At 36.2% G+C, this 24,097-nt stretch overlaps 2 protein-coding genes across 8 annotated transcripts in view; one reads left to right on the top strand and one right to left on the bottom strand.

Moving 5' to 3' along the window:
• Positions 1-11,954, top strand: part of STRN3 (striatin 3) — a 111,045-nt gene extending 99,091 nt beyond the window's left edge. For all 7 annotated transcript variants that reach the window (XM_003408700.4, XM_023546073.2, XM_010588568.3 and 4 more), the window contains 4 exons: positions 939-1,079; positions 3,578-3,685; positions 9,203-9,289; positions 9,378-11,954. In XM_003408700.4, coding sequence (XP_003408748.1) covers positions 939-1,079; positions 3,578-3,685; positions 9,203-9,289; positions 9,378-9,547 — 506 coding nt within the window. In that variant the 3' untranslated portion in view covers positions 9,548-11,954. The remainder of the gene's footprint in view (positions 1-938; positions 1,080-3,577; positions 3,686-9,202; positions 9,290-9,377) is intronic.
• Positions 11,955-14,290: 2,336 nt separating this feature from the next.
• On the bottom strand, positions 14,291-23,820 carry COCH (cochlin; the record flags this gene model as incomplete). Its single annotated transcript, XM_023546618.2, has 8 exons — positions 14,291-14,624; positions 16,690-17,206; positions 17,372-17,598; positions 19,054-19,157; positions 21,946-22,093; positions 22,192-22,236; positions 22,919-22,981; positions 23,637-23,820. Coding segments are annotated over 8 exons (1,464 nt in total), but the record flags the coding sequence as incomplete, so codon positions are not given.
• Between the last annotated feature and the right edge of the window lie 277 nt (positions 23,821-24,097).

The raw sequence follows: 24,097 nt of genomic DNA, 5'->3' as shown, positions 1-24,097 counted from the left end.
ATTGCTGTTTTGCTACTCCAAAGAGATACATTGAAAGAATTTTATAAAACTTGTGATAATTTTTTGACTCTAGTTGTTCTTTTTTGTACACAAGAAAAGTGTGTTGCAACTGTATTCCAGTGCTCTTTGACCTTTTTCAGGTCATGTCCTGTATAGAAAATAGAACTATTTGTATGGAACAGTGGGATAGACAATGAGGCTACTCACAGGGGACAGCAAGGGAAGTCCTCCACCTGCTCCAAGTGATGGCTGCCCCAAGGATTAAAGGGATCAAAGTTTCAAGCAATAGCTATAAACCATTTTTACACCGTGGGCCTAAGCACACTGGTTGGGAAGTCCAGCCATAATCATAAAACAGCACCCTTAACTGGGAAGTACAAATTGGGTTAAACCCATGATTTCAAATATTTTCCTACCCAAGAAGGTTTTAACCAGTCTGCATTGTGAAGACTTTTTTTTACGTATGTTTGTATACATTTTTGGTCTTGTTTGCCAAGTAATTTTTAAAAATTTTTTAGTCAGACCTTCTATTTTTATTAAGGAAAAAAAGAAAGGTTTATTGTTTTAAGATATTTAGGTGAGTAGTATATGCTTAATTTTGTTGAGTCTCTGTAATAGACAAGTGGGCCAAAAGGCTCACCCAGGAAGTTTTTTTCTCCCTTCAAAGAAAATGCACACAACAAATAACCTTTTGCATATATCTGGTCTTACTTTATGAGCCCTCTCGTTATATTTTCCTTATAATGTTAAATTGAATGTTATAAAAACTTTTTAAATAATTGAGAAAAATTACCTATTATATCACTGTCCTAACAATTGCTTTTTTTTTTTCATAATTACCAGCATTTCAAGAATATTTGAATTACTTTTTCTCATTAGAAAAGTAGAGATTTTCTAAATTACTATGTTTACACTGTTATCTCTTGGACTCCTTTCAGAGCGTGGAATACCTACATCAGTCGACTTTATAGGCTGTGATCCAGCACATATGGTGACCTCTTTCAACACTGGTAGTACAATAATTTATGATTTAGAAACATCACAGTCACTGGTGGTGCTTTCATCACAGGTAGATTCTGGTAAGTTTTCATGCGTTTCTTTTAAACTTTTAAAAGAACAATTATACAACAAAGGGTGATTTTCCTTTTAGCAAATTTTTACATATTTACTATTTGAATTTAATATGACAGAATAATTAGTTTCAATATGTTATAGTTGTATTTATATTATTCATGCTGTTTTCTCCAAAGATTCTTATAAGCTTGAGGTCTGTGGGACAGAAGCATAAGTGGAACAATGTGAAGGTAAAAGCAAGGGAGATATAAAGTTTTTACGACAGTACATACGAAAGTAGAGAGAATAACATACTGAAGCTGTGATACTCATCATTTAGCTTCAATAATTACTTAAAAATGGCCAGTGTTGTAGGGGTGGGTTGTGGTACGTGTTTTACATTTTATTTAAATAGGGATCTAGATATAGTAGGTACATTGAGATTGGTTGATAGGTCTCTCAGATCCCTCTTCATCTATAGGTTCTCCCTCTGTCTCTTATTTTCCTTACAATTTATTATTATCATAATTAAAGAAATTGGGTAGTTCTATAGTGTTTCCCACAGTCTGGATTTTGCTGGTTATCATTTAATGTGTGCCTCTGTCCTTTTTATTTCTTCTAAATTGGTAATACACCTAGAGGCTTACTCAGATTCAGCTTAAACTTTTTTTCTTTTTTAATTTTTAAACGTTTTTGGTGGTTCGTAAGCTTTTATCAGAAGTTAAATAATATCTGCTGCTTGTCTTTCTGTGATGTTACCAGCCTTGATGATTATCACCTGGGTCCATTAGCTGTTGGAAAAGAATGGTTTTCTAATTATATCACTCCTTCATTTATTAGCTGAAATATTTCTATAAAAAGGGATGTCCTCTCATCAATTTCGTTACCTTGGATTTAACAATTGTATATGAAGGCAAGATAAATGACCCATTGTTTCCCTGTATTTACCAGTTTTCAATTAATGAGATGGTTCCCCAGCATCCTCCAAATGTGACCATTGAGTGTTTTGGCTGTTGTTTGTTTTTGGTAGTATTATAATCTCTCATAGGAATAAATGCATTTGATGTTTCAATCCGTTGCAGGTATTATCTTTATTGCTGCTCAGATTGTGTCATCTTTGACCAGTGGGAGCTTATTCAGGTTGGCTCCTGAGTCCTTTTGACATACATGACCCTGTTAGTCATTGATAGCTTCCTTGCTTTCTGATGTGACAAGATGTTCTAGCCTCATCTTGCTCGTTTTGTGCCCCAGATCTGAAACTAGACATTTCTCTGAGGAGCCGTGGTTTCTTTGGTGGGAAATGACATTTAGGGACTATAATCTGGTGCTGGTTCCTCATGGCCTTCATGGCTCCTGAGTTCGTCATTGTTTTATGTTTTTTCCATAGACAGAGCTAGGAAATAGGTTTTTTTTTTTTTAAGTAAGACGTTTGATAAGTTCATACAAATAACTTCAAGTTCAAATTCAGGTGTATCTCACTGATTTTACGTATTTACCTCATTTTAACCATGTCTGAACTCTCATTTCTCAACAAAATTATCACAATTTCTCGTTTGATTTTATCTCAATGATAAATACACAGTCTTCTCAGAATAATAATACCAACATCACCACCAGTAGTTTGGTTACTGAATAACAGTTTGTACTTTAAGGTATATTCCGCTAGGGATGTACGGTTACTATGCTTTAAAGTCGTCTGGAATAGTTTGTAGATAATCTCCAACTGGATATGCATTTGTGTTCCTTTGTGTAATTTTACTTATGATTTTTAGGGATTCCTTTTTTTTTTAATTCATTGTTTTGTAATTAAATGAATTTTTTAAACAGCTCCATCATCAAATCTCGAACCAGATTATACTCGAAGTGTCTTTCCAAGTGTTTCCTTGACTTACTCCCTCCTTCACCCTACATAGTTAGCCATATATGTATTTTTTTAATTTTATGGATTTAAATTTAGTACATGCAGAATGATTGATTTAGTTAGTCTAATAATGCTGATAATTTTTTTCCTGTTTATTTTGGTCCCTCACTGTTCTTCATTTCTAATTTAATCAAAATTAAGAGCTTGCTAGTAAAGAAAAAGTTTCATTCTAAAAGGACATTAATTCTGGTTCTTTGGTTTTTTGTCACTGTGTGTAGAATGTGGGTTGTTCCTTGCAAACATCTATCGCTTATGAATTTTATTCTATATCAAATGCTTATAATTCTTTTATAGGCTGTTTATTAGAGTTAATAATTATAGTGAGTCTTCTAAAAACTCTAAACCACCTATTTTGAAGTTCTGCATTAAAACACTTTGAAATTTTTCTAAACTTGAGCCTAGTAACATCCATATCATAGGACATGATAGTGAAGGAGTTTAGTATTTTAAAAATTAAATCTCTAGAAACATAGTTTGGTTCTCACATTTTTAGTTTTATGCAAAGGCTTTAGTTTTTAACAATTTTTTTTTTTATTATTAAGACAAAGCCATCGTTAAACTTCTAAATGAAAGTATGAATGCATTATCTTTCTTTTGGTTTAGGTTTACAATCCACTAATCATATTAACAGAGTAGTAAGTCATCCCACACTTCCTGTTACAATAACTGCTCATGAAGATAGACACATCAAATTTTTTGACAATAAAACGGGTAAGCAAGTTGTCTTACTTTCTTTTTATTCATATTGATAATACTGTAAATTTGAGATGAATAGAAAATGCTATTTTATGCAAGGTTTATTGAGTTTTTGGCTTTGAGATTGCCAGATTAAATGATTTTAAATTCATACTTTACATAATGTAGCATGCTTATAATGAATGTTAAGTTTTATCCTTAAGTAATGTATATACTGCATTGCCTACCTATTATGATTTCTTCATGTCATGTTAAACATAAGCCTTTTCATTTGAGTTTTTTTTCATCATAGTGTTATGAGTTAATATAGCAGAAGAGGTCTCTTTTTTGTGTTTCACATTTGAAATATGTTCTTAAACTATTTTTTAATGGATCAAATAATAATATAGTGGACAGTGTTGTCATTTTCCCTGTATTTCTTCTTACAAAGAAGTTTAGCAGTTACATAGCAGTCAAATCAAACTGTAATTTAGCCATAGGGATTTTTTGATTCTTTCTTTTTGATAAGGACTTCTTTTTTTCATCCATAATTACCTAGAATTCTACATAAAATATTGTTCTCTTTTAGGAAAGGTCTGACAGCTAGAGAGTCTTCTTTGACGAGAAGCTGAAACAATCAGGGGCATTGAAGGACTTGGAAATAAGAAATTTAAATGTTAATTGCAGTATTATTTCAGGGCAACAAACTATCGAGTAAGACAGTGAATCAGAATTACAGGTTTCTCTTTGAAAGTTATTTAGGACATGGCATTAATTTTTCATCTTTAGAATCTTACACAAAACCCCTTCATTCAAATAACTTAAATGGACATATTCCTTTCACTTCAGCAGAACAAGTTGGGAACAGAATGAATATTCACAGGTCTCTGTATTACACAGGAAATAAGATTCATATGAATGTACTCAATTTAACACTTTATCAAATCAGTTCTTTGGACCATTTTTATGAAGCCCAGAGATATTCTTTGATGCAGGGACAGAGAGGTCACTTAGTTTATCATGTTTCTAAAAAGAGCCCTTTTAATTAATAAATGAAGATTTACGTTCATAAGGGAAAGTTGAGGAATTTTAGTAGTTGGGTTAAAAGTAAAAAGTGAATCTCTACAACTGTTTTACTGGTAGAAATTAAGAAGGTGGTCGATAAAATTTTACCAAATAATAGACCTAAGAACCAGATAGTCTTTCATATTGTTTCTAAATTCTACCAACTTATTTTTTCTATTAACTAGTACCTTACCTGAAGGTTAGGAGACTGAGTGGCACAAGCATTTTACAATTGGCCGCTAACCTGAAGGTTGTTGGTTCAAACCCACCAGCAATTCTGCAGAAGAAGGGCCTAGTGAATTGCTTCTGTAGAGATTACAGCCAAGAAAACCCGGGGGAGCAGTTGTACTCTAACACATGGGATCACCATGAGTCAGAATTGACTGGATGGCAACAGGTTTGGGTTAGTTTTTTTTGGTAGGGAGTGATATCTGTGAAAGTACTTAGTGTGAAGATATTTAAAGCAATAGGCTTCAAACAATGGAAAATCTTAATTCTTTCTAAATCAACCAACTTCTCTCACTTTCTTCACTCACACATACACACACAACACAATATTGAGTTGTGTTCAAATATGTTGATTTCAAAGATGTCCTTTTTTGAAAATGGGTAATTCATTTAAATATGGTAAACTATAATACCCCCATACATAACTGGTGTTGTTGGTTAGCTACGTTTGTTAATAGAGTATTATCCTATAAAATGAGTAGTAAATTAATTGAATTTTTTATCTGAAACATAATAGAAATTGATACTATACTTGGATTAAGTAAATCATTTTAATAAAAATGAATTCAGAATTTTGTATTCTGCACTACGCTGGATACTGTCATGTATAAGATATGATTCCTGCCTTCCGGGGGCTTATTGGTTGTTTGGGGAGAATAGGATACACACACACACACCACACACACACACACCACACACACACACACACACACACACACACACACACACACACACACGCCGCAGGATGAGTCCTACTAGATAGAAGACCCTATAGAATGGGGGTTTGAGCTTTGGAATAGTAAGAGCTTTTTTTTTTTTTTTTTGGTAGAAGGAGATTCTAAATAAGGAAATTAGTTTGAACAGAGGCAGGGTGGTAGGAATTTGGGCTAGAACAGAAGCTTCTTACAAGCAAAGCCAAAGAGATGACTTTAGAGAAAGTAAAGTAGAATCTATTGAGGAGGACTTTTCAGAGCCAGGCTAAGAGTAATGGATTTTTTTTTATTTTTACACTATGCCCTGTGTGGAACCACAGAAAGTATTTCGGTGGGGATTTGCAATATTGGTTTAGAAAGATTGATTGAGTTGTGCTACATAGTAGACCTTTGACTTTAAAAAATTTAAAATTTACAACTTCTATGTATTCCCAAGAGGTCCTCAGGGTCCATGACTTTTAAGATTTTAGTAGAGACACAAATTTGAGTTGCATGTACTGTGCCTGAAATATTTAATTAGTGGGTAAGTCTGGGAGAAGGTGTAGTACAAGTAAGGGATGTGGAGGAGTTAGAATAAGGAGGTTCTGATGTTCATTCAGCAAAATTTTTTGAGTATCTACCATATTCTTGGTATAGTTCTAGATGTCTGTGAACAATGTTCTGCCTTTATTGGAGCTCATAGAGTAGTGGTATGTTGATTACTATATGTGAAATATTGTTCTATTTAATTTATATATGCTAACTCATTTATGCATCTAATAACTATAAGGTAGATGCAGCACTATTATTACTGCCATTTTATGGATGAAATAAAAGGTTTAAAGAAGTTAAGTAGTTTGTGCAAGGCCACACAATAGGTAAAAATCACAGGGTTAGAATTCAGGCATGCAGATTGCTTTCAGAGTTAACATTTTTTTCTGTCAGCCTTTATTGCCTCTCTATTTCATGGAGGCCCACGGTATTGATTACTCATTCAAAGGGCTTAAGGCTCCAGGGAGGAAAGAAGTGGTGACAGACATGTGTCCTCTATTTCCTCAGTTATAGGAGGAAAGAATTAGTCTTGGTAGGGCAAAAGGGTGGTAGCAGCAAAGGCTTGGGCCAAAGGGAAATTGGTTAAATGTGAAGAGCTGCAGGTGTATGTTGGTAAAGGAGGAGTCCTAGTTATTAGAAGGGGTTGGAAGCTTTGTAATTTCTGTGGTCTCCACTGGAAGCCCAGTATCTAACTTGGTCCAGCATTATACCTCTCTGTACATGGTCCAATCTAAAGGGATCACTTACATTTAAACTGACTTGGTAAACTTTCTGGGGAAGAAGGGTAGATTTTAAATTGACTTAAGATATCAGAGTGGGGGTTAGTTTAGCACACAGGCAGAGGGGCTAGAGTTAAGCTTGGAAAATTACAGCACCCTTAAAGAAATGGGTAGATTTACTATCGGATGAAAGATGCCTTTGGGTTTTGATTGATCAATTGCCGTGTCTTCAATATCCTCGTTGGAGTTCCTGGGTGGTGCAAACGGTTAACAAGCTTGGCTGCTAACCAAACGGTTAGAGGTTTGAGTCCACCAGAGGCCTATCTATTGACTTCCGAAAGATCCGCCATTGAAAACCCTGTGGAGCACAGTTCTACTCTGACACATAGGAGGTTGCCTTGAGTTGGAGTCAGCGGCAACTGGTTTTCTAAATATCCTGGTTAAATTTAGGACATATTAAATCCTTTTCAGGAGAGAAGTCAGATCCAGACGTGTGAATTGTGCATTACCATTATAGATGTGACATTTTAAGAGAAGCTAACGATACTTGGACCTTTTGCGGTTGTTTTCCATAGGCCAACTATTGTTTCATCCTCCAAGTTCTTTTGTAGGAATATATTGAAAGGAATGGATTCTAGAACTTGTAGATGAATTATGTTGACTGAGCAATTGAAGGTAGTATGTTGAATGATTTTTCTGTTCCTTGGGCTAGCAGAGAAGAGTCTCTAAAATTATTGTGTTAATTAATTAGTCTTAGTATTAATGAGAATTAGACAGCTGTGGTTTGAATTGGCTAGGAACTTCTTTAATTTTGTTCTCAACTGTTAAGTGTGTAGTATTGCCATAAGATGCCATGACCTTTTGTTTTTTGGGGTCTTTTTTGTAACTTTCTAACATTTTATTATGTTGCAGTTTTATGTTCAGGTCCACAGGTATGGCCCCATGACGAGTAGCAAAAGTAAATGTTTTATGTCCCAGTGTAGAATGTCATCGGGACCAGAAGCATAGCAAACTAGCATTTTGCAGAAGGCTTTTATCTCTCATTAGAAGTAGCAAAGGCATTTGGGTAGACCTATACTCATTAAAAGTGTCGGTATTTGCCTTTACATCTGTTTATTAGATGAATCAATTTATGATGTTGCATTCCACTTATCAAAGCATATATTATCAGCTGCAAGCATTAATGGCCTTAACCCAAAGTATGTAACGCAACTTTGTGCTCACTACTTGTTTTTTAATTTTGACTTTATATTGGATCCTATTTGCTGAAGATAGGGCCCTGGTGGCACAGTGGTTAAGAGCTCAGCTGTTAACCAAAAGGTTGGCAGTTCGAATCTGCTAGCCACTCCTTAGAAACCCTATGGGGCAGTTCTACTCTGTCCGGTAGGGTTGCTGTGAGTCAGAATCGACTCAATGGCAATGGGTTTGGTTTGTTTTGTTTTGGTGCTGGAGATAATTATATTCATTAAATTACTTTTTCCGGAGCAGTGTTTTTGTTAACATTGGGAAAAATGTAGAGCAGTTTCTCTGGTGTATCCCTGCCCCTTTTTTGTTCCTAGCATGTAAAATGATTGACATTTCAAAGGATAAATCCATCAGATGATACTAGAATCTTTAGGCAAGAGATATATTTTCTGATGACCTTTTGAAACTTTGATGCACTCAAATTGTTACGGTGGTTTCCACTGTTTATCAGATATGTCAAATTCTCGTTAAGCAGATGTCTTTTTAGGGAGTAACTGGGAAGGTTCTGCATTAGAATTAAAATTCTCAAAATACTGCTATAGTGGACTATGCTAAATGAAAGAAGACATACACAAAGGACATATATGTTTCCTTTTATATGAAACATGTAGTATAGGCCAATCCATAGAGACGGAAAGCAGGTTAGTGGTTACCATGTGCTAGGGCGTACTAGAGACCCACCCAGGAACCCAGTGCCATCGAGTCGATTCCGACTCATAGCAACCCTATAGGACAGAGTAGAACTGCCCCATAGAGTTTCCAAGGAGCACCTAGAGCGACTGCTTAATAGGTCTGGAGTTTCCTTTTAGTGTGATGAGAATGTTCTGGAACTAGAGTGTGGTGATGGTTAGACAACATTGTGAATGTACTAAATGCCACTGAATTGTGTGCTTTACAATGGTTAAGATGATAAATTTTATATGTATTTTATCCCAATTAAAAAATGTAGCTATAGTAATTGTGGGTTTTATATTGATGCTGTATTATGGTTTCTGATCTCTCATGTTAGTTACTATTTGTTAAAACAGTCTTTTCTGGTATTTTTTATTTAGGTAAAATGATCCATTCTATGGTAGCTCATTTGGATGCTGTTACAAGTCTAGCAGTCGATCCTAATGGAATCTATTTGATGTCTGGAAGTAAGTTTAAACTTCCTATGTTGCCCTCAAACTTGATAAAGGAATGGTTACTCAATAACAAACTTCATTTGTGGTGTTCTTTTTACAGGCCACGACTGTTCCATTAGATTGTGGAATTTAGACAGCAAGACGTGTGTGCAAGAAATAACAGCTCATAGGAAGAAATTGGATGAATCAATTTATGATGTTGCTTTCCACCCATCAAAAGCATATATTGCCAGTGCAGGGGCTGATGCCCTTGCCAAAGTATTTGTGTGATACAACAAAAACTTGGATCATAACAAAAGATTTGCTCGGACAGAAAAGAGGGTCTACATCACTGCCATCAAAAAGGTTACAGATAAGACACTACATGTGATCTGCCTGGGTGAAGGCTATTTAGGGCAGGCATAAATTGGTGGAAATCACATCTTAAATAATGTCAGGTTCATTAATTTAACTGTAATTTACTGTATTTTGTGGGACAAAAAGTAAAACATGGACTCCAGTATTTACAGCCTGTTCTGGGTATGAACTGAGCATATGTCTGTTTTTTAGGTGTCTTTAAGCCAATGTGGAGTCTGATCTTACAAAAAGACTTTTATTTTGGACTCTGTGTGCTGCCTTAGGGTTAGGAATGTGGTGCTCTTGTGGGGGGAAGTGAGCTCCAAGAGTAGCTTTTGTTCATCTCTTAGTCATCTTCTGTTCATCGGTTGAATGCCACAGATTCCCTTTTAAATTTATTTTGCTTTAAAAAAAAAAAAAAAAGAAAGAAAGAAAATTTAACTTAAAATATTTTAGCATTAGTTGCACAAAATGTTTGGATAAAATTCTAGTTTTTATAAGTCTTTTTATATATTTAGCCTGTCACAACAGTGCTCAAGATTGTATTGAAGTTTTTCTGCATTATACAACCCTGAAACACAGAGATCTCACTGACCCGCTGCCGTGTAACCACACACTTTACTTCTTCCGCCTAATACAGCTCAACTAAGTCCTTCCATAAAGATGCTAAATCATCTTCATCATCACATAACTGTCTTCATAAACCAAGGACTATTAAGTGTATTAAAATGAAACAGTGGGGTTTAGTACTCCGGATGAACTCTTAAAAAAAGTAAAAAAAGCAAACTAATCTTGGCATCCTATCACTATGTGATATTTTGTACATCTTACTGTATTTACAAGTTTATTTATCAAGGATTATCCATCTTGCTAATGGCCTATTATTATTTATTTCACTTTTGTTCTTTATATCCTTTTATTAATGTGCTAAAGACCCCTGTATATCTGTTTTGGAACTCTGAATAGTCTAAAATAGACTAAAAATGGAATATTTTATAGTTTAAGTTGCAGACCAAGGTGGTTCCCCCCAGATACACTTCTTGATTTACCATGATTCCAAACAAAACTATCTTGTTTAAAAATATTTGGAGTAAAAATTTTATTTGCATTACAAATGTGATACAAAAATAGTTGAATCAAGAAACAAAAATCTGTGTTCGGACTAGTTCTCCCTGTTTTTATTTTTTCAGATGTGCTTAATTTTATGGTGTAACTAAAGATTTTGTTTGTGTAATGCATGATTAAGACAATAAAGTATTTTTTCTAGTCTTCCAAAAAACTTTTCTGATCAGTTTGCGAGTTTTGATGAGTTTTGTAAGGTTTTTCTTTTACAGACTATGAATCAGCAAATTTTTAAGATTGTACCACATAGCAAACGTACAGCTGTTGAAAAATAATGTATATAAAATGCATATAATAAATATTAAATTGTGTACCTGTATGTTACTGTTGGCTATATTATTTTGTGTTGAATAATAAAGTGCAATACTTTACTCTCCATTATTAAACTAGGAAATGGAGATTTCTTAGTCCTTCATGTTTATGCTGTTCTTTTAACCTTTGTACTGCTTATTGAGACTCTAATAAGATTAAAACAGTTAACAGCATTTAAGAATGCCTTTCCAAATACTTCACCCTGCTTGGGATTTTTAATTTTTACCTTCTATTGAAATAAGTCAGGCAATTCAAAATAGCCAAAAAAAAAATTCAAAGATGCAGTTTTAAATCATTTGCTTAGATGTCCTGTTACCTTATTAAATCTGAATTTCACTTAATTTAACAGTGTTGTCTTTCCTATATAGCCATTCCTGTTTACACACAGAGTTCAGTAAAGAATAAACTACCATTTTTCATTAATTTATCCTTAAAAATAACATTAAATAATAGTATCTTGAAACTTTTTCCTTCAACAAGGTAATTACCTTTTTTTGTTGTTTTAGAAAGGAATTGCAAATGGAAGTAGCAATATTAGAAAACATATTTGTCAAAATTCTATTTGAATGCATGCTGCAAAAAAATTTATATTGTGTGTAAATTGAGCAACTTTGTCATATACTGTAAAAACCCAAGCAGGAATTTCACTTATTGCTGATAAAACACTAAAACTTTTTAGAAAATCAGTTTGTTTTCTGAACTGAAGTTTCAACTAGTGAACAAATTAAAGTGGCACTTTTCTTATCTTTTTTAAAATAATTTAAGAATACGCTTTTCCAAAACTAGTATTGTTTCTGGCAGCTATTCCAAACTAATGCATTACTGTTTAGCTGAAATGTTGTTATCATTGCAATGCATAAACATTCACCTCTTTTGAAATGTATTAAAAATGAAATGGATAAAAATTGTTTTATTTTTCTCTCTACTTTGGTTGTATTTTTCTCCACAATATTAAACATTTGGAAGAGACTGAAGGGATGGAAAAAGAATGTTGTATTTTCATTTTATGTGTTTTCATGTTTGATTTATTGGAAGTTATGTAGATTCATTTGTCTATTACTTAAATATTGCTTTATACAGCTTTAAGCGTAGTCTTTTTATTTACAAACCTTGATATGCTAATCTTTTTCAGCATCTAATCATATTCTGCCCCTTTTTTCTTACTGTAATGACCTATATGGTTGTCTCATATTTCAAACTAAGTTATCCACTGAAGACTAACATCTCATTTACCACATTAAAAATTATAAGCAGATTAGAGTATTTGAAATTTAGGCTCGCCTGCTAAAGTTGGATTATAATAGATCTTTTTACTAATCAGCACAGGAGTTGTGACCTGTTCCATTTCTGATCTGTGCCGGTTTCCCCCTATTTAGGCAGCCTGGTGGTTCCCCGCTTCCGGAGGTCACCATATTGATGCCGAGCTTAGTGTGGACACCTGATCGGCATAGCGCACTACAGTCCAGAACTCCTAGACTTGAGCGATCCTCCAGCCTTAGCCTCCTGCGTAGCTGGGCCTACAGGCGCACACCATCGCACCCGACTGTAATAGATCTTTTAAGAAATAATTTCTTTATTACCCCCTTTTAGTTGTTAACCCTTTATCTTGATCTTTACTGGATAAAATAACTGATAGTAAATTATAAAGTGCTGATTTCTGCTTGCTGCTCTTTATCTTTTATAAAATTAAGGAAAAACATTTTTAAAAGGGCTAATGACTAGAAGCTGGGTTTTCATTAATGTATAATATTTTAAAGGATAATACACCCAGCCAAGGATTTGTGGTCTATTTAGTCAGGGGAAAATCATGTTAAGTTAAACCCATTTTTTTCTAATTAAAATTATTACACAAATCAGTCATATTTACAGCTGCTTTGTGGGGCAAGGGAATTGTCTTCCCAGACTCCATTAAATGTTTATGTAGTGTCAAGGGCAATTTCAGTTCTGCTTCTCCCTTGACATACTTCATTCCTTTTTGGTAGGCTATAAATCGTTAGACCCAAAGATTTACTGTAGTATACATTATTCCCAACAGCTAACACCTTTTTCTGGTCAACTGTTTGGTTGTAAACCACTTCAGATAAGGTCAGTATGTGTCTCAAGGGAGGTAGGGTGTTTAGGCGAATGAGAGAGGACAGGTCCTGTCTTTAGAGAAGATGGGCAGGATGGGGTGATAGAGCGCCTCCGCTGTGGAGAGACTTTGTCAAGCACCTACTAGGGGAGTTTTGATGTTCACCTTCCTTAGGAACCAACTTTACAAGCACATACAAGTAAAAACCGCATTAAGTACAAAACATTCTTTTTTGTTAAAGAAGGTACCCAAAAGCATCTCTCATACTGTTTAACCTGGTAATGGTTGTGTACAGTGCCTAACACATAGGCTTTCAGTAGATGAGTAAAGAGGGGGGAGAAACCCATACTTGGCATTGCATGATTAAAAAAAAAAAAATCCCAGATTTTTTTTTCCATGTGAATTAGTGAATACTGAGTTTTTATCATATCCTAGGGAGAAACAATTGCAATAAAAAAAGGCAGCTTAGAATAAGTCACTAGCAATTTTTATTGCTCAGATATTCAAACTACAATATTTTTTCCTGCAGTTTTGTTATCTGCAATTCTGCAATGTATTTTTTCTTTAAAGCTAAATGCTTACAATATAAGCATTAAGTATAAGCTTTACCAATATTTTTTTTTTTTCAGTACACGGATGACTTCTAGAATACAAGCTAAATAATATCTATACACATATAAAATTAAGGATATAAATAGAAAAATACCAGGCAATCCTGCCATCTCGTTCAGTGTGATATTTTCAGTCATAAATTATTGTGAAAATACACTACAAAAGCAGCTCAGTACACGATTCCCTTCCATATGACCCCAAATTTAACGTTTTAGTTGTGGGTTGTACAGTATAAGTAACTATTTTACTGTTCATTGGTTTTAAGAAAACATCTACTTAGGTCAAAGTGTTTATACTTAAACTGTGTTTAAGAACTGGATATTTAAGATGAAACTCTGGGAGTTTGATCTTGTATATGCTATACAGAATGATGAGAGAAGGAATGTTGCTTTTGGTCTGAGTATCAGATTCTTTTATTGAGTTATACATTTAAAAAGGATGTTAGAATAAATTTAAGTCCATGATACCGCCTCCTCTCTGAGTTCTAAGGGTCATGATTAAGAAGCCTCAGCAGAGTGTTTTGAACAAAGTCTATAAATTGTAGTCACAAGGTAGTAGCTTTAAATGATTGCTTATTTGCTTAAAACAGCTGTTGACTCTTAGTAGTTTTGTATCTGATCTGATCCTATTATGTGCTATATTATTTCAGTATTAAGTGAATACAACTTATACATTAGAGCCCCTTGTACTTTTTCTTTCAGTTGTCAAAATACCACCATTACTGCTGGGATTCTAAGAAATCTCTACAAATGCCTCTAATGACATCAGAAACAATTGGTTCTAATCCTGTGAACTCTCTCGTGAAGAAAGCATGAGACTCCTTCGGTTTAGAGGCCATATCTTTCAGGTCATCCAGAGGTGCCCAAGCCACGCCAACAGAGAAGATGGTGATACCTACAATGGAAATATTTTAAAGTGAATTGAAATCAGGTTCCAGCTTATATAAAAAATTATGTATACATAATTTTCCAAACATTTGTACATAGTTACAGAGAAAACTGCCTAGTAATGTCTAAAGAATTAAATCTTCTGTACCAAACTGCTAGGTAGGTTTTGACAGCTGTGATGAGAGTGACCTAACAGTTGTCAAAACCAGCTTTGCCATCAGTGTATTTCACCATAAAAATCATGATCCCTGATCCCAGAAAAAATACTTGATAAAGTTCAGTATCATTCATGCTAGAACATACTTAGTAAACTAGTAATAGAAGGTCACTCTTATAAAGTGTATACCCCCCCCCAAAAATATAAAAAACAAAAAAAACACCACCCTTCAGCAAATATACCTGGTTAAATGGTTTTAAAAAAAACCTTCCCCTCTGACAGTGGCACAAGAGAGGATTGTCTGCTATCATTGCTTCAATTAATCACTAATACTGGAGTCAAAGCCAGTGTAATAAAACAAGAATGGCATAAAAGATGGTACAAGTAGATGGTGTTAAAGTTTTCTAAGGTAGTTGCAGTATCTCGGAAATCGTGAATAGTCCTCTGGGTAATGAAAGCTGTTTCTTCCATTCTGATCTTCATATGTTACACTGGCAGGTGCCCAGTGGTCAGTTTGTCAGTCTTTAATCACAAAGCAAAAATCTGGTTATATAAACAGCCGAAGAGAGAATTTCTATAAAGCCGGAATAGCTTCTTCCAATTACGCTGAAACACTCTCATCTATATTCCCTTAGATGGCTTTTAGTCCAACTACTTTTTTACTGGAGTGATATTACATCAGTTGGATTCACCTTATTCTCAATTGTAGAAACGGTCATTTGGCAAATTTTTAGTGTAGACTACTATCTATCTTCTGCTGAATGAAATTCCCTGTAACAACCTAACACGTTTTGAGAGTTTTTGTAATAGCTATTCTACTATCCAAGCCTTCATTCCCCTTCTAGTGGTATAGAGTGCCCAGAGTTGTGAAGATTAAAAAGCTGGTTTAGATAATGTAAAAGGTACTTGGAGCAATTTCTTATATAGTAAATAGGTTTTCACTTGAACACAAGTTAGCTGCTGCTGCATAAAATACTTTTAAAAGCTAGATATATAGTTTAACTTGCCTGTATCAGTATAGCACACAAACATGAACATTAGCAGAGGTGGTAATGTATAGAAAGAAAACAAGTCATTAGGAATTAAACAGAACACAGGAGAAAAAAGATGCAGAAGAGTTAAGGTACAAATTCAAGGCTGCTGATTACCCCTGCCCAAATTAGTATTTTTATTTTTAAATATGATTAGACTCCAGTCACTCAGTTATATTCCAGGAAAGGGAACTGTTGGTCTGTTTGATCTCAGCAGCACATCATGCTAATGTCTTCAAGAACTAATGCCCTTTGCCAAAAGTAATATTAAGGCTAGGGTGAGGGAGAAAGAAAACCCTTTATACCTGATCATAACGCCAGAGTGTGTGTGCATTATTTCAAAGGGAAAGAGAAAAAAAAAAAGGTAAGATAGGATTAAAGTCTTCATTGGAGATGTTACCGTCTTAGAAAATTCATGCAGACTGAAAACTACTACAAGTGATGATAAATTACTGACTGGCAGATTCATAGTAGGTTATAGTGAACTGTCATCGTTTGGGGATATACTCCAAGGTTGAGCCACACGTGGGCGCTTGAAACATTTCCTTGCCATGTGACATGGTTCTCATAGCATTTCTCCTAGTAATATAGTGGTGCAGAGCGTGGACTCTGGAGCCAGACATGGTTGGGTTTGAATCCTGGCCTCACCACTTGCTAGCTGTGTGACTTGGGGGAAGTTATTTACCATTTCTGTGTTTTGTTTCCTCATCTGTAAATGAAGTTGGTAGGGCTGCTTTGACAATTACGAGTTCATACGGGGTGAAACTCTTAGAACAGTGCCTGTCACGTTGTGTTTGTTCAATAAAATGCATTTTCAATTTCATATTTACTCCTAAAATTCACTGGGCTCCTCCCTCACTTCCCGTCCCTTGCAAAGGACTTACCTGCATCATGCGCAGCAGCAGCGGGTCCTCGGACATCATCGTAGGACTGCCCGTCTGTGACAATTACTAGGAAGTTCTTGTTGGGGCTGTCCCTCACGGGACCAAACACATTTCTGACAGTAAAGGCAATGGCATCACCAGTAGCTGTTCCACCACTCATGTAGCGGATGTCTCTGATGACAGCTAGGACACTCTCTTTGGTGCGGTAGTCAGTGAAGCTGAACTCTGTGCGCTGATCATAGGTGAATTGTACCGCAGCTATCTGGGTGCCAATATCAGAGATTTCAAAAGTCTTGGCTATGTTGGAAACGAATTCAAGCATGAGGCGGAAATTACTGTCTCCTACACTGCTGGAGCCATCAATTAGGAAAGCAATGTTCACTGAGTTATAACAGGTCTTGCTGCACATCATTTGCTCATGGGTGCAGAGCTTCTGTACCAGAGGCTTTACATATTTGGTGGTGCCAAACCAGTTGGGCATATGGTAAGAGAAGAAGCCATTGTTTCGACAGACAGCCTAATGGGGGAGACACGCAAAAGATAGCCGAAAGGATCAAAAGTTGTTTCTTAAGAATTATGAAAGCATTTAATGTTGAGTATTCAGTTAATCCAGATATGGGTGAGCCAGCACTATCTATAGAATTGAGTCACTGCAATCAGAAGATACCCTTCACCACCTTACCTTGTCAACAAATGCAACATCCTGAACCATCCCCAGTTCTTCAGGGATAGGCTTGGCTACAGAAACTATAAATACATTGACACCAAACTCTCTGGCCACAATGCCTGCTTCCTCAATGTCATCAGAAGGCCAGCCATCGATAAACACTACCACCACTTTGGGGATCCCTTTTCTCACTCCAGTGTCTGCCGTGAAGAATTTCTGGGCTGTATGCTTCAAGGCTTTCCCTAGGTTTGAAAAGAAGCAGCAAATTGGAGCAGTATTTACCACTGCAGAAATGATATTTCTATTTCCCTGCAGCAATTTGATGCCACGAGGATGACTTAAAGAGAACTCTGTTCTATAAGAGATGCATCAGATGAGAACGTTTAATTATCCATCAGATGGTTTTTTGTCTTTACAACCCACATTACCTTCCCCATCACCTCTCAGAAGCCTCACATTTCCTTTTTGCACATCAATCAACAGAACACAAAACTGACTTCCATACACGCAGGCCCCGGGTTCTGAAAAGCCGGACTTGTACTTGCCCTTTAATGTTATGCAAATTTGCTCTCACTTTGAAAACGAATGACCTTACCCCTTGTTTTGGGTTATCTAGTGCTGCTATCACAGGATACCACAAGTGGATGGCTTAAAAAAAAAAAAAGGAAATTTATTCTTTCACAGTCCAGTAGGCTAGAAGTCCAAATTCAGGGCATCAGCTCCAGGGGAAGGCTTTCTCTCTGCCAGCTCTGGAGAAGGGTCCTCGTCATCAGTCTTCCCCTGGTCTAGGAGCTCCTCAGGCACAGGGACTGCAAGTCTGAAGGCCATGCTGTGCTTCTGGAGCTGTTTCCTTGCTGGTATGAGGTCCCCAACTCTCCTTGCTTCCCTTTCATCTCTTATAAAAGGTGATGCAGGCCACACCCCAGGGAAACTACATTGGATCAGGGATGTGACCTGAGTAAGGATGTTATATCCTGCCCTAATCCTCTTTAACATAATCTAATCTTGCCTCATTAACCATAGGCAGAGATTAGGATTTACAGCATATAGGAGAATTACATCAATCACAAAATGGAAGACAACCATACAATACTGGGAATCATGTCCTAACCAAGTCGACACATTTTTTGGGGACACAATTGAATCCATGACACCCCTACTCATGACACAAACTTCAGCTTCATCACAATCACCTTCGCTTTCTGCACATGCAGCTTTTAAACTATTCAAAAGGCTTTGAGCCTTTTCTTGCACTAAAGTAAGGCTAAATAAGAACCGTTTTACCTATCGCCAACTGAAAAATTCCACTTAAAGGCACAGTTAGGAACGGATCTGTTCGTAACCTGGGGACCGCCTGTATGTGCGCTGTCTAACCCCTTTGGTGACTAGTAGAATAAGGAGTCTCAAGAGGGTTGGCACTACTCTAGTTCCTTCTGCTCTAACTCTGACAAATGGCCTATCTAATAATGATTATAAATACCTTGGCTTTTTAAAAAATGTACTATCAACTAACCCTTTCATACATTTCCTATTATAAACTGAATAGTTAGATGATCAAGTGCAGACCTAACCAAAATTTCAGTGCCAGGAAGAAAAGCTTCATATCTGTTTATATAAAATCATGCAATACTGTTTTGTATGTCTGGTCACTGATAACCCTCCCCTATATTACATCCCAGGTGCCAAAGTCCACTTACCTGTATTGGAATTACCCCCTCTGAAACCTACTTCCTTTATGGCAAACAAAACATCTTTGGCTGATGTAAAGTTTTTCAAGTAAAATTCTATTTTTGGGTGTTCACTAGTGGAAAAACAAGAAAATGTTATTCGGGAGAAACTGAAATGGCAAAACATGCAACATTATATACCTTTAACATTACATCTTTCAATCAGACAGTACCCAAGGTTGTTTCCTAATCTCATAGTATTGTCAACTAAGGCCTGCTCCATCCCCCTTTGAATGACTGGGGATATTTCAGAAATGTAAAAAGGGCAACTGCTACACCGAGGGTTTATTCTGAAGGACACTAAATACATCTAACATGCATCATTTCATTTCATCATAACTGTTGTTAGTTGTTACGTCTCTTCTCATTTACAGTGACTCCATGTGTGCAGAGTACAACGGCAAGGTAGGAATTATTATCCCTATTTTATAAGTGAATAAACTGAGGCTCAACATCTAGGTAATTTGCTCAATAAAACAGCCATATTTTCAGTTCAGCTTGGTCTAGCTCCAAAGTCCATGCCTAAACTGTATGAAGAAACCAAACCTAGGTTTGGCTTAGGGCGCTGGGCTTAACGGAAGCCTGAAAATTGAGCACCAGGTAGCTGGAGGGAGCACCAGGTGTACAGCTGGGTCTGCTCAGGTGGAGGACCCATAAAGCACTGAACAGCCCAGATCTGTTAACTCAGGTCTCTGGTCAGAAGAAGCAATTTGAGTTACACTAGGGTCAGCATTTTAAAAATGGAAAAAGCATTATAAAGTATCACAATATTAGAATACATAGTATAATAGTATTACTGTATTGAATTTTTCTTATAAGTGATAGATACTTGCCAACATTAAAATTATATTTAAATGATTTTTGGATTTTATTTTCTGTATTTAATATGAAAAGAATTTCACCTCACCTCTATAAATTAGTTTGTGCTCATCAGAGATCATGTTAAGTAAAAACCATTAAACAGTTATTTGTTGCATTTAGTTTTTAAATTAGTATTTCATACATGCAAAATTTTAAGATCTTGGCATTATCGGTAGCCATTTTATTAAGTGAAGGTTTTTGAGGAACAAGTATAGCATTGATTGCATCAAATTTCTGCATGCCTAGTGAAATGTTGGGTCACAAAATCAGATTTCATGGGTTGATGGCCTTTTCACTTTTATAGTCACTTTTCACCTAGCCAAATTATGATTTATGACATTAGTCTTATTTTTGCATCCTTAATACATACTGTTATTTTGCTTAAATAGAAACTCTCAGCAAGGTTCATCTATTCCAGTGTTCTTCCTAAGGAGCCCTGGGGACGCAATGGTTAAGCATTCAGCTGCTAACTGAAAGATCCGCAGTTCAAACCCACCAGTAGCTCCGCGGGAGAGAGACCTGGTGGTCCGCTCCCGTGAGGAGTACAGCCTAGAAAACCCTCTGGGGCAATTCTACTCTGTCCTAGAGGATTGCAGTGAGTCCAAATTGACTCGATGGCACACAAGAACAACACTGTTCTTCCTAAAACAGAAAAAGTATAAAATAGGAAGTTTAGAGAGAAGATTTGTCTTTATATGAGTCTACAAAGTTATACAAGCTTTCATTTTGAAAAAATAATTTAGCCAAGAAAATTTTAAGTAACGTGAAGGAATTTGCCCTATGGGATATTAAAATGTAGAATAAAGCTACAATAATCAAAGCAGTGTAGAAAAGATGCAAGAACTAGCACCTGGATTAAAGAAATAGACTTGTCCAAATTTGCATATGAAAGGTGGTATCACAAATCAGAATAAGTAGCTCATTTTTAAAAAGGTATGGGGACAAATGGTTAAACTATGGAGAAATAAAGTTAAATCCTCACCTCGCACCCAAAAAAATTCTATCTAGACTAAGGGCCAACTTTAAAACATAATAAGCAAAACATAAATTAATATTTGCAGTAGTATTGGTAACACCTTTATACACTGCTGATGGTAATTTAAATTGGTTCAACTTTCAGAAATGTCAGAACCATTTGATCCAGTCATTTCACTTGTAGGAATCTAGTCTAATGAGATAATCAGAGACGGGCACGAAGTTGATATAAGGCTGTCCAACACAGTGTAATTGGTAACAGTGAAAATTAAAAAAAAAAAAAAAAAAAGAATGGTTAAATAAACTATTATGCAAATGAACATTATGAAACATTTTGATGAATATGTGTGATACGAGAAAATGCTCAAAAGACGAAGGGAAGAGAAAACAGGACACATTATTACAGTCTGAGCTTCTGAAAAAAATACGTATGTGTGGTCAAATATTTTCTTAAAATGCTGAAAGGAAATAAAACATTTTACAGTGATCTCTAAAGAGTATGGTTTAAAATCTGTTTTCTTTGTGCTTTATATTTCTTTCGAGTTTTCTATAATAAACATATTTATAATTCTAAAAGCCATCAATATTACTTATACAAATAAATAATATAAAATGGTCATACTTCAGGTTTCTAAACAAGGGAATATGGAGTTAAAAAGAATAACAGAATAGGGAGGAGCAACTGACATCACTGCTCTCTTCAGAAAAGAGAGATTGGAAATTGAGTAGAGTTGGCATGCAGAGGTGATTCGTGTGAGCAATAGAACCTTTTGTTCTACCTTCTGGTCCTTAAAATGGATTGCATACAATTCTCTAAACCCTTTTATTCAAAAGAAGAGGCACACAGACCTACACAGGCTTTTCACGCAGCCTTAAAACCTGAACTTATAGTTTGGGAATCCAGGTTGTTCACAACCAACACATGTTTATATTGAACTGAAGTGAATGCACCCACAATAAAGGACTGATCATTTGTCATCATTCAAGATAACATTCAGAGCTCCTCCATTTTAACAAGATTGGTACCTGGCTTGAACAAGGCCCACATGTGGTCCTTCTGTTCCAATTCCCAACATTAGAGCCACTTTCCCAACAAAGTTCTTCTGTAAATTAAACCGCCGCTGCCCAATATTAAAGCTCCCGTCGATCAGAAATGCAATGTCTGCTCTGCAGTCTGTGAACATCCAAACAAGTACTTTCTGTTAGCAGTCTTACTTAAAACACTCACAGAGAGAAAGCCACTTTCCCAAACCCATACCTTGATCCTCTTACCTGTATTGCCAGTTTTCTTCTCAGGTGTTTTCTTTAGTCGTTTACCTGAAACACAGGAACCACCTGGCATTCGCAAAAGGAAGACAATTCCACCTCGAGAAGCCCACATAGGAAAAACCCGTGACAAGGAGTGTCATTACTGAAAAGGCTTTTTTACATTTCTTCATTATTTTCTGGACTGGGGGAGCAATGGCTCAACAAAGAAACAAGTTAACACCATAGAAGCCCTACATATTTGATAGGGCTCCAGTCCAGAACTTTGAGATCGAAATCCCATAGTTGAAACAAGATTGGAAACTTAAGAGTTAGAGCCTAATGTTTTGGCTTTAAAACTATCACGGTCTTAGAAAAGGGGATTCCTGGTTATCAAAGTAGACATACATTAATTCCTTTTATTCATAGAGCAGTAGTAACTAAGAGAATTTAATGAAGCAGCTGGAGTTATGAAGTTCATGGTACTTGGATCAGTTCCCGAGTCCAGTTTATCAAATCAGGGAGGAGCAGTAGGACGTGAACAGAATGCTTGCAGCAGAGTTCATAATTGAAGATACAAGGAGAAGGAATTTGAAATATAAAATTGTGTATTTCCCCATGTTACCAGTAATCTTGAGGTATTTGCTTTCTCTTCAATATCATGTTTTTGTTTTTTTTTTTTTTTCCTTAAAAGAGTCTCCAAACTTTCAAACTCTGTGCCGGGCAACTAAGAGATAGGTTCCATATTCCGTACCTGCTGGCGGATGTGCTGTGGACACTGCCCGTCCCATCGCTTCCTGGGAACCACTTTTGCCTTCTGTTAAAATAAAGAGATGTCCATTTTTTTTCCCTCTTCCTCCACCACAAAAGCACAATTAACCTAATTTAGGGTCCTACAGGATGATGGAGGAGCCCTGGTGGTACAGTGGTTAAGTGCTCACCTGTGAACTCAAAGGTTGCCAGTTCAAACCCATCAGCCGCTGTGTGGGAGAAATATGTGGCAGCCTTGGAAACCCTATGGGGCAGCTCTACTCTGTCCTATAGTGTCACTATGGGTTGGAATTGACTTGACAGCAACAATGTTGAATGTAATAGGGTGTTGGTGATTGCAGGAGTAAATATGCTGCATGCTAGCTTCAAAGAACCAAAATGTGATTCTTCTCTATTATATCCTTTTTACAAAAGACCATCCAAAATGAATCCTCTAGCTATTTGGTTCAGGTAAGTGTTAGGGCAGTCTGACTGCAGACAATTCAAGTTTCTATGGCTATCTTCTGACAGCAAGACCGTTCTCCCCGCTTCACCCAAATCTGGCTTGAGTGGGTACTTGACTCTAACCCACAGTTGACCTCTTCAGCCCTGATCACAGGTTTTTCCATCACAGTCAAAGAGGCTGGGTTAAGACATGCAGAAAACTTATTTGGGGGAGGTGGATGTTTACACAAAGGTAAGAACAATGTAATTGTACCTACTAGTCACTGTGAAAGAAGCAGACCATCTGGAAAGCGTTTGAGACTGGATGCCATTGGCAACAACTGAGGAATAGTTTTCTCGACCTGGTAGGCTATATACTCTCACAGGTCCCCCTGAGTTGCTGATTACTCCCCTGCAACACAAAATAATGGCTGAGATTCTATCCACACTTTTCAGGGGCACTTAACTGGCTTCTAGTGCCATGTTGCATCTACTGCTCTGATTAATCAAGAAAACAGTTCAGCAGGGAAGTCAGCTGAGGACGCCAGCCTTTTAAAAGCTTGCTTACTGTGGAACAAAACTGCCTAGGGGAATGGTTTCGTGCTGTCAAAGTTCTTAAGTGTGGATAAGAACATGCTTGTAGTATACAATTATCCCAATCCCTACAACTCAGAGACTCAGTTACTATGAGAGCTCTAAACAATTTTCCTAGCTTTCTAAACTGCTCACTTTAACTACA

This window comes from Loxodonta africana, chromosome 10, assembly GCF_030014295.1.
Source record: "Loxodonta africana isolate mLoxAfr1 chromosome 10, mLoxAfr1.hap2, whole genome shotgun sequence".
In the NCBI taxonomy this organism is placed as follows: domain Eukaryota; kingdom Metazoa; phylum Chordata; class Mammalia; order Proboscidea; family Elephantidae; genus Loxodonta; species Loxodonta africana.
This window is presented reverse-complemented; position numbering and strand designations above follow the sequence as displayed.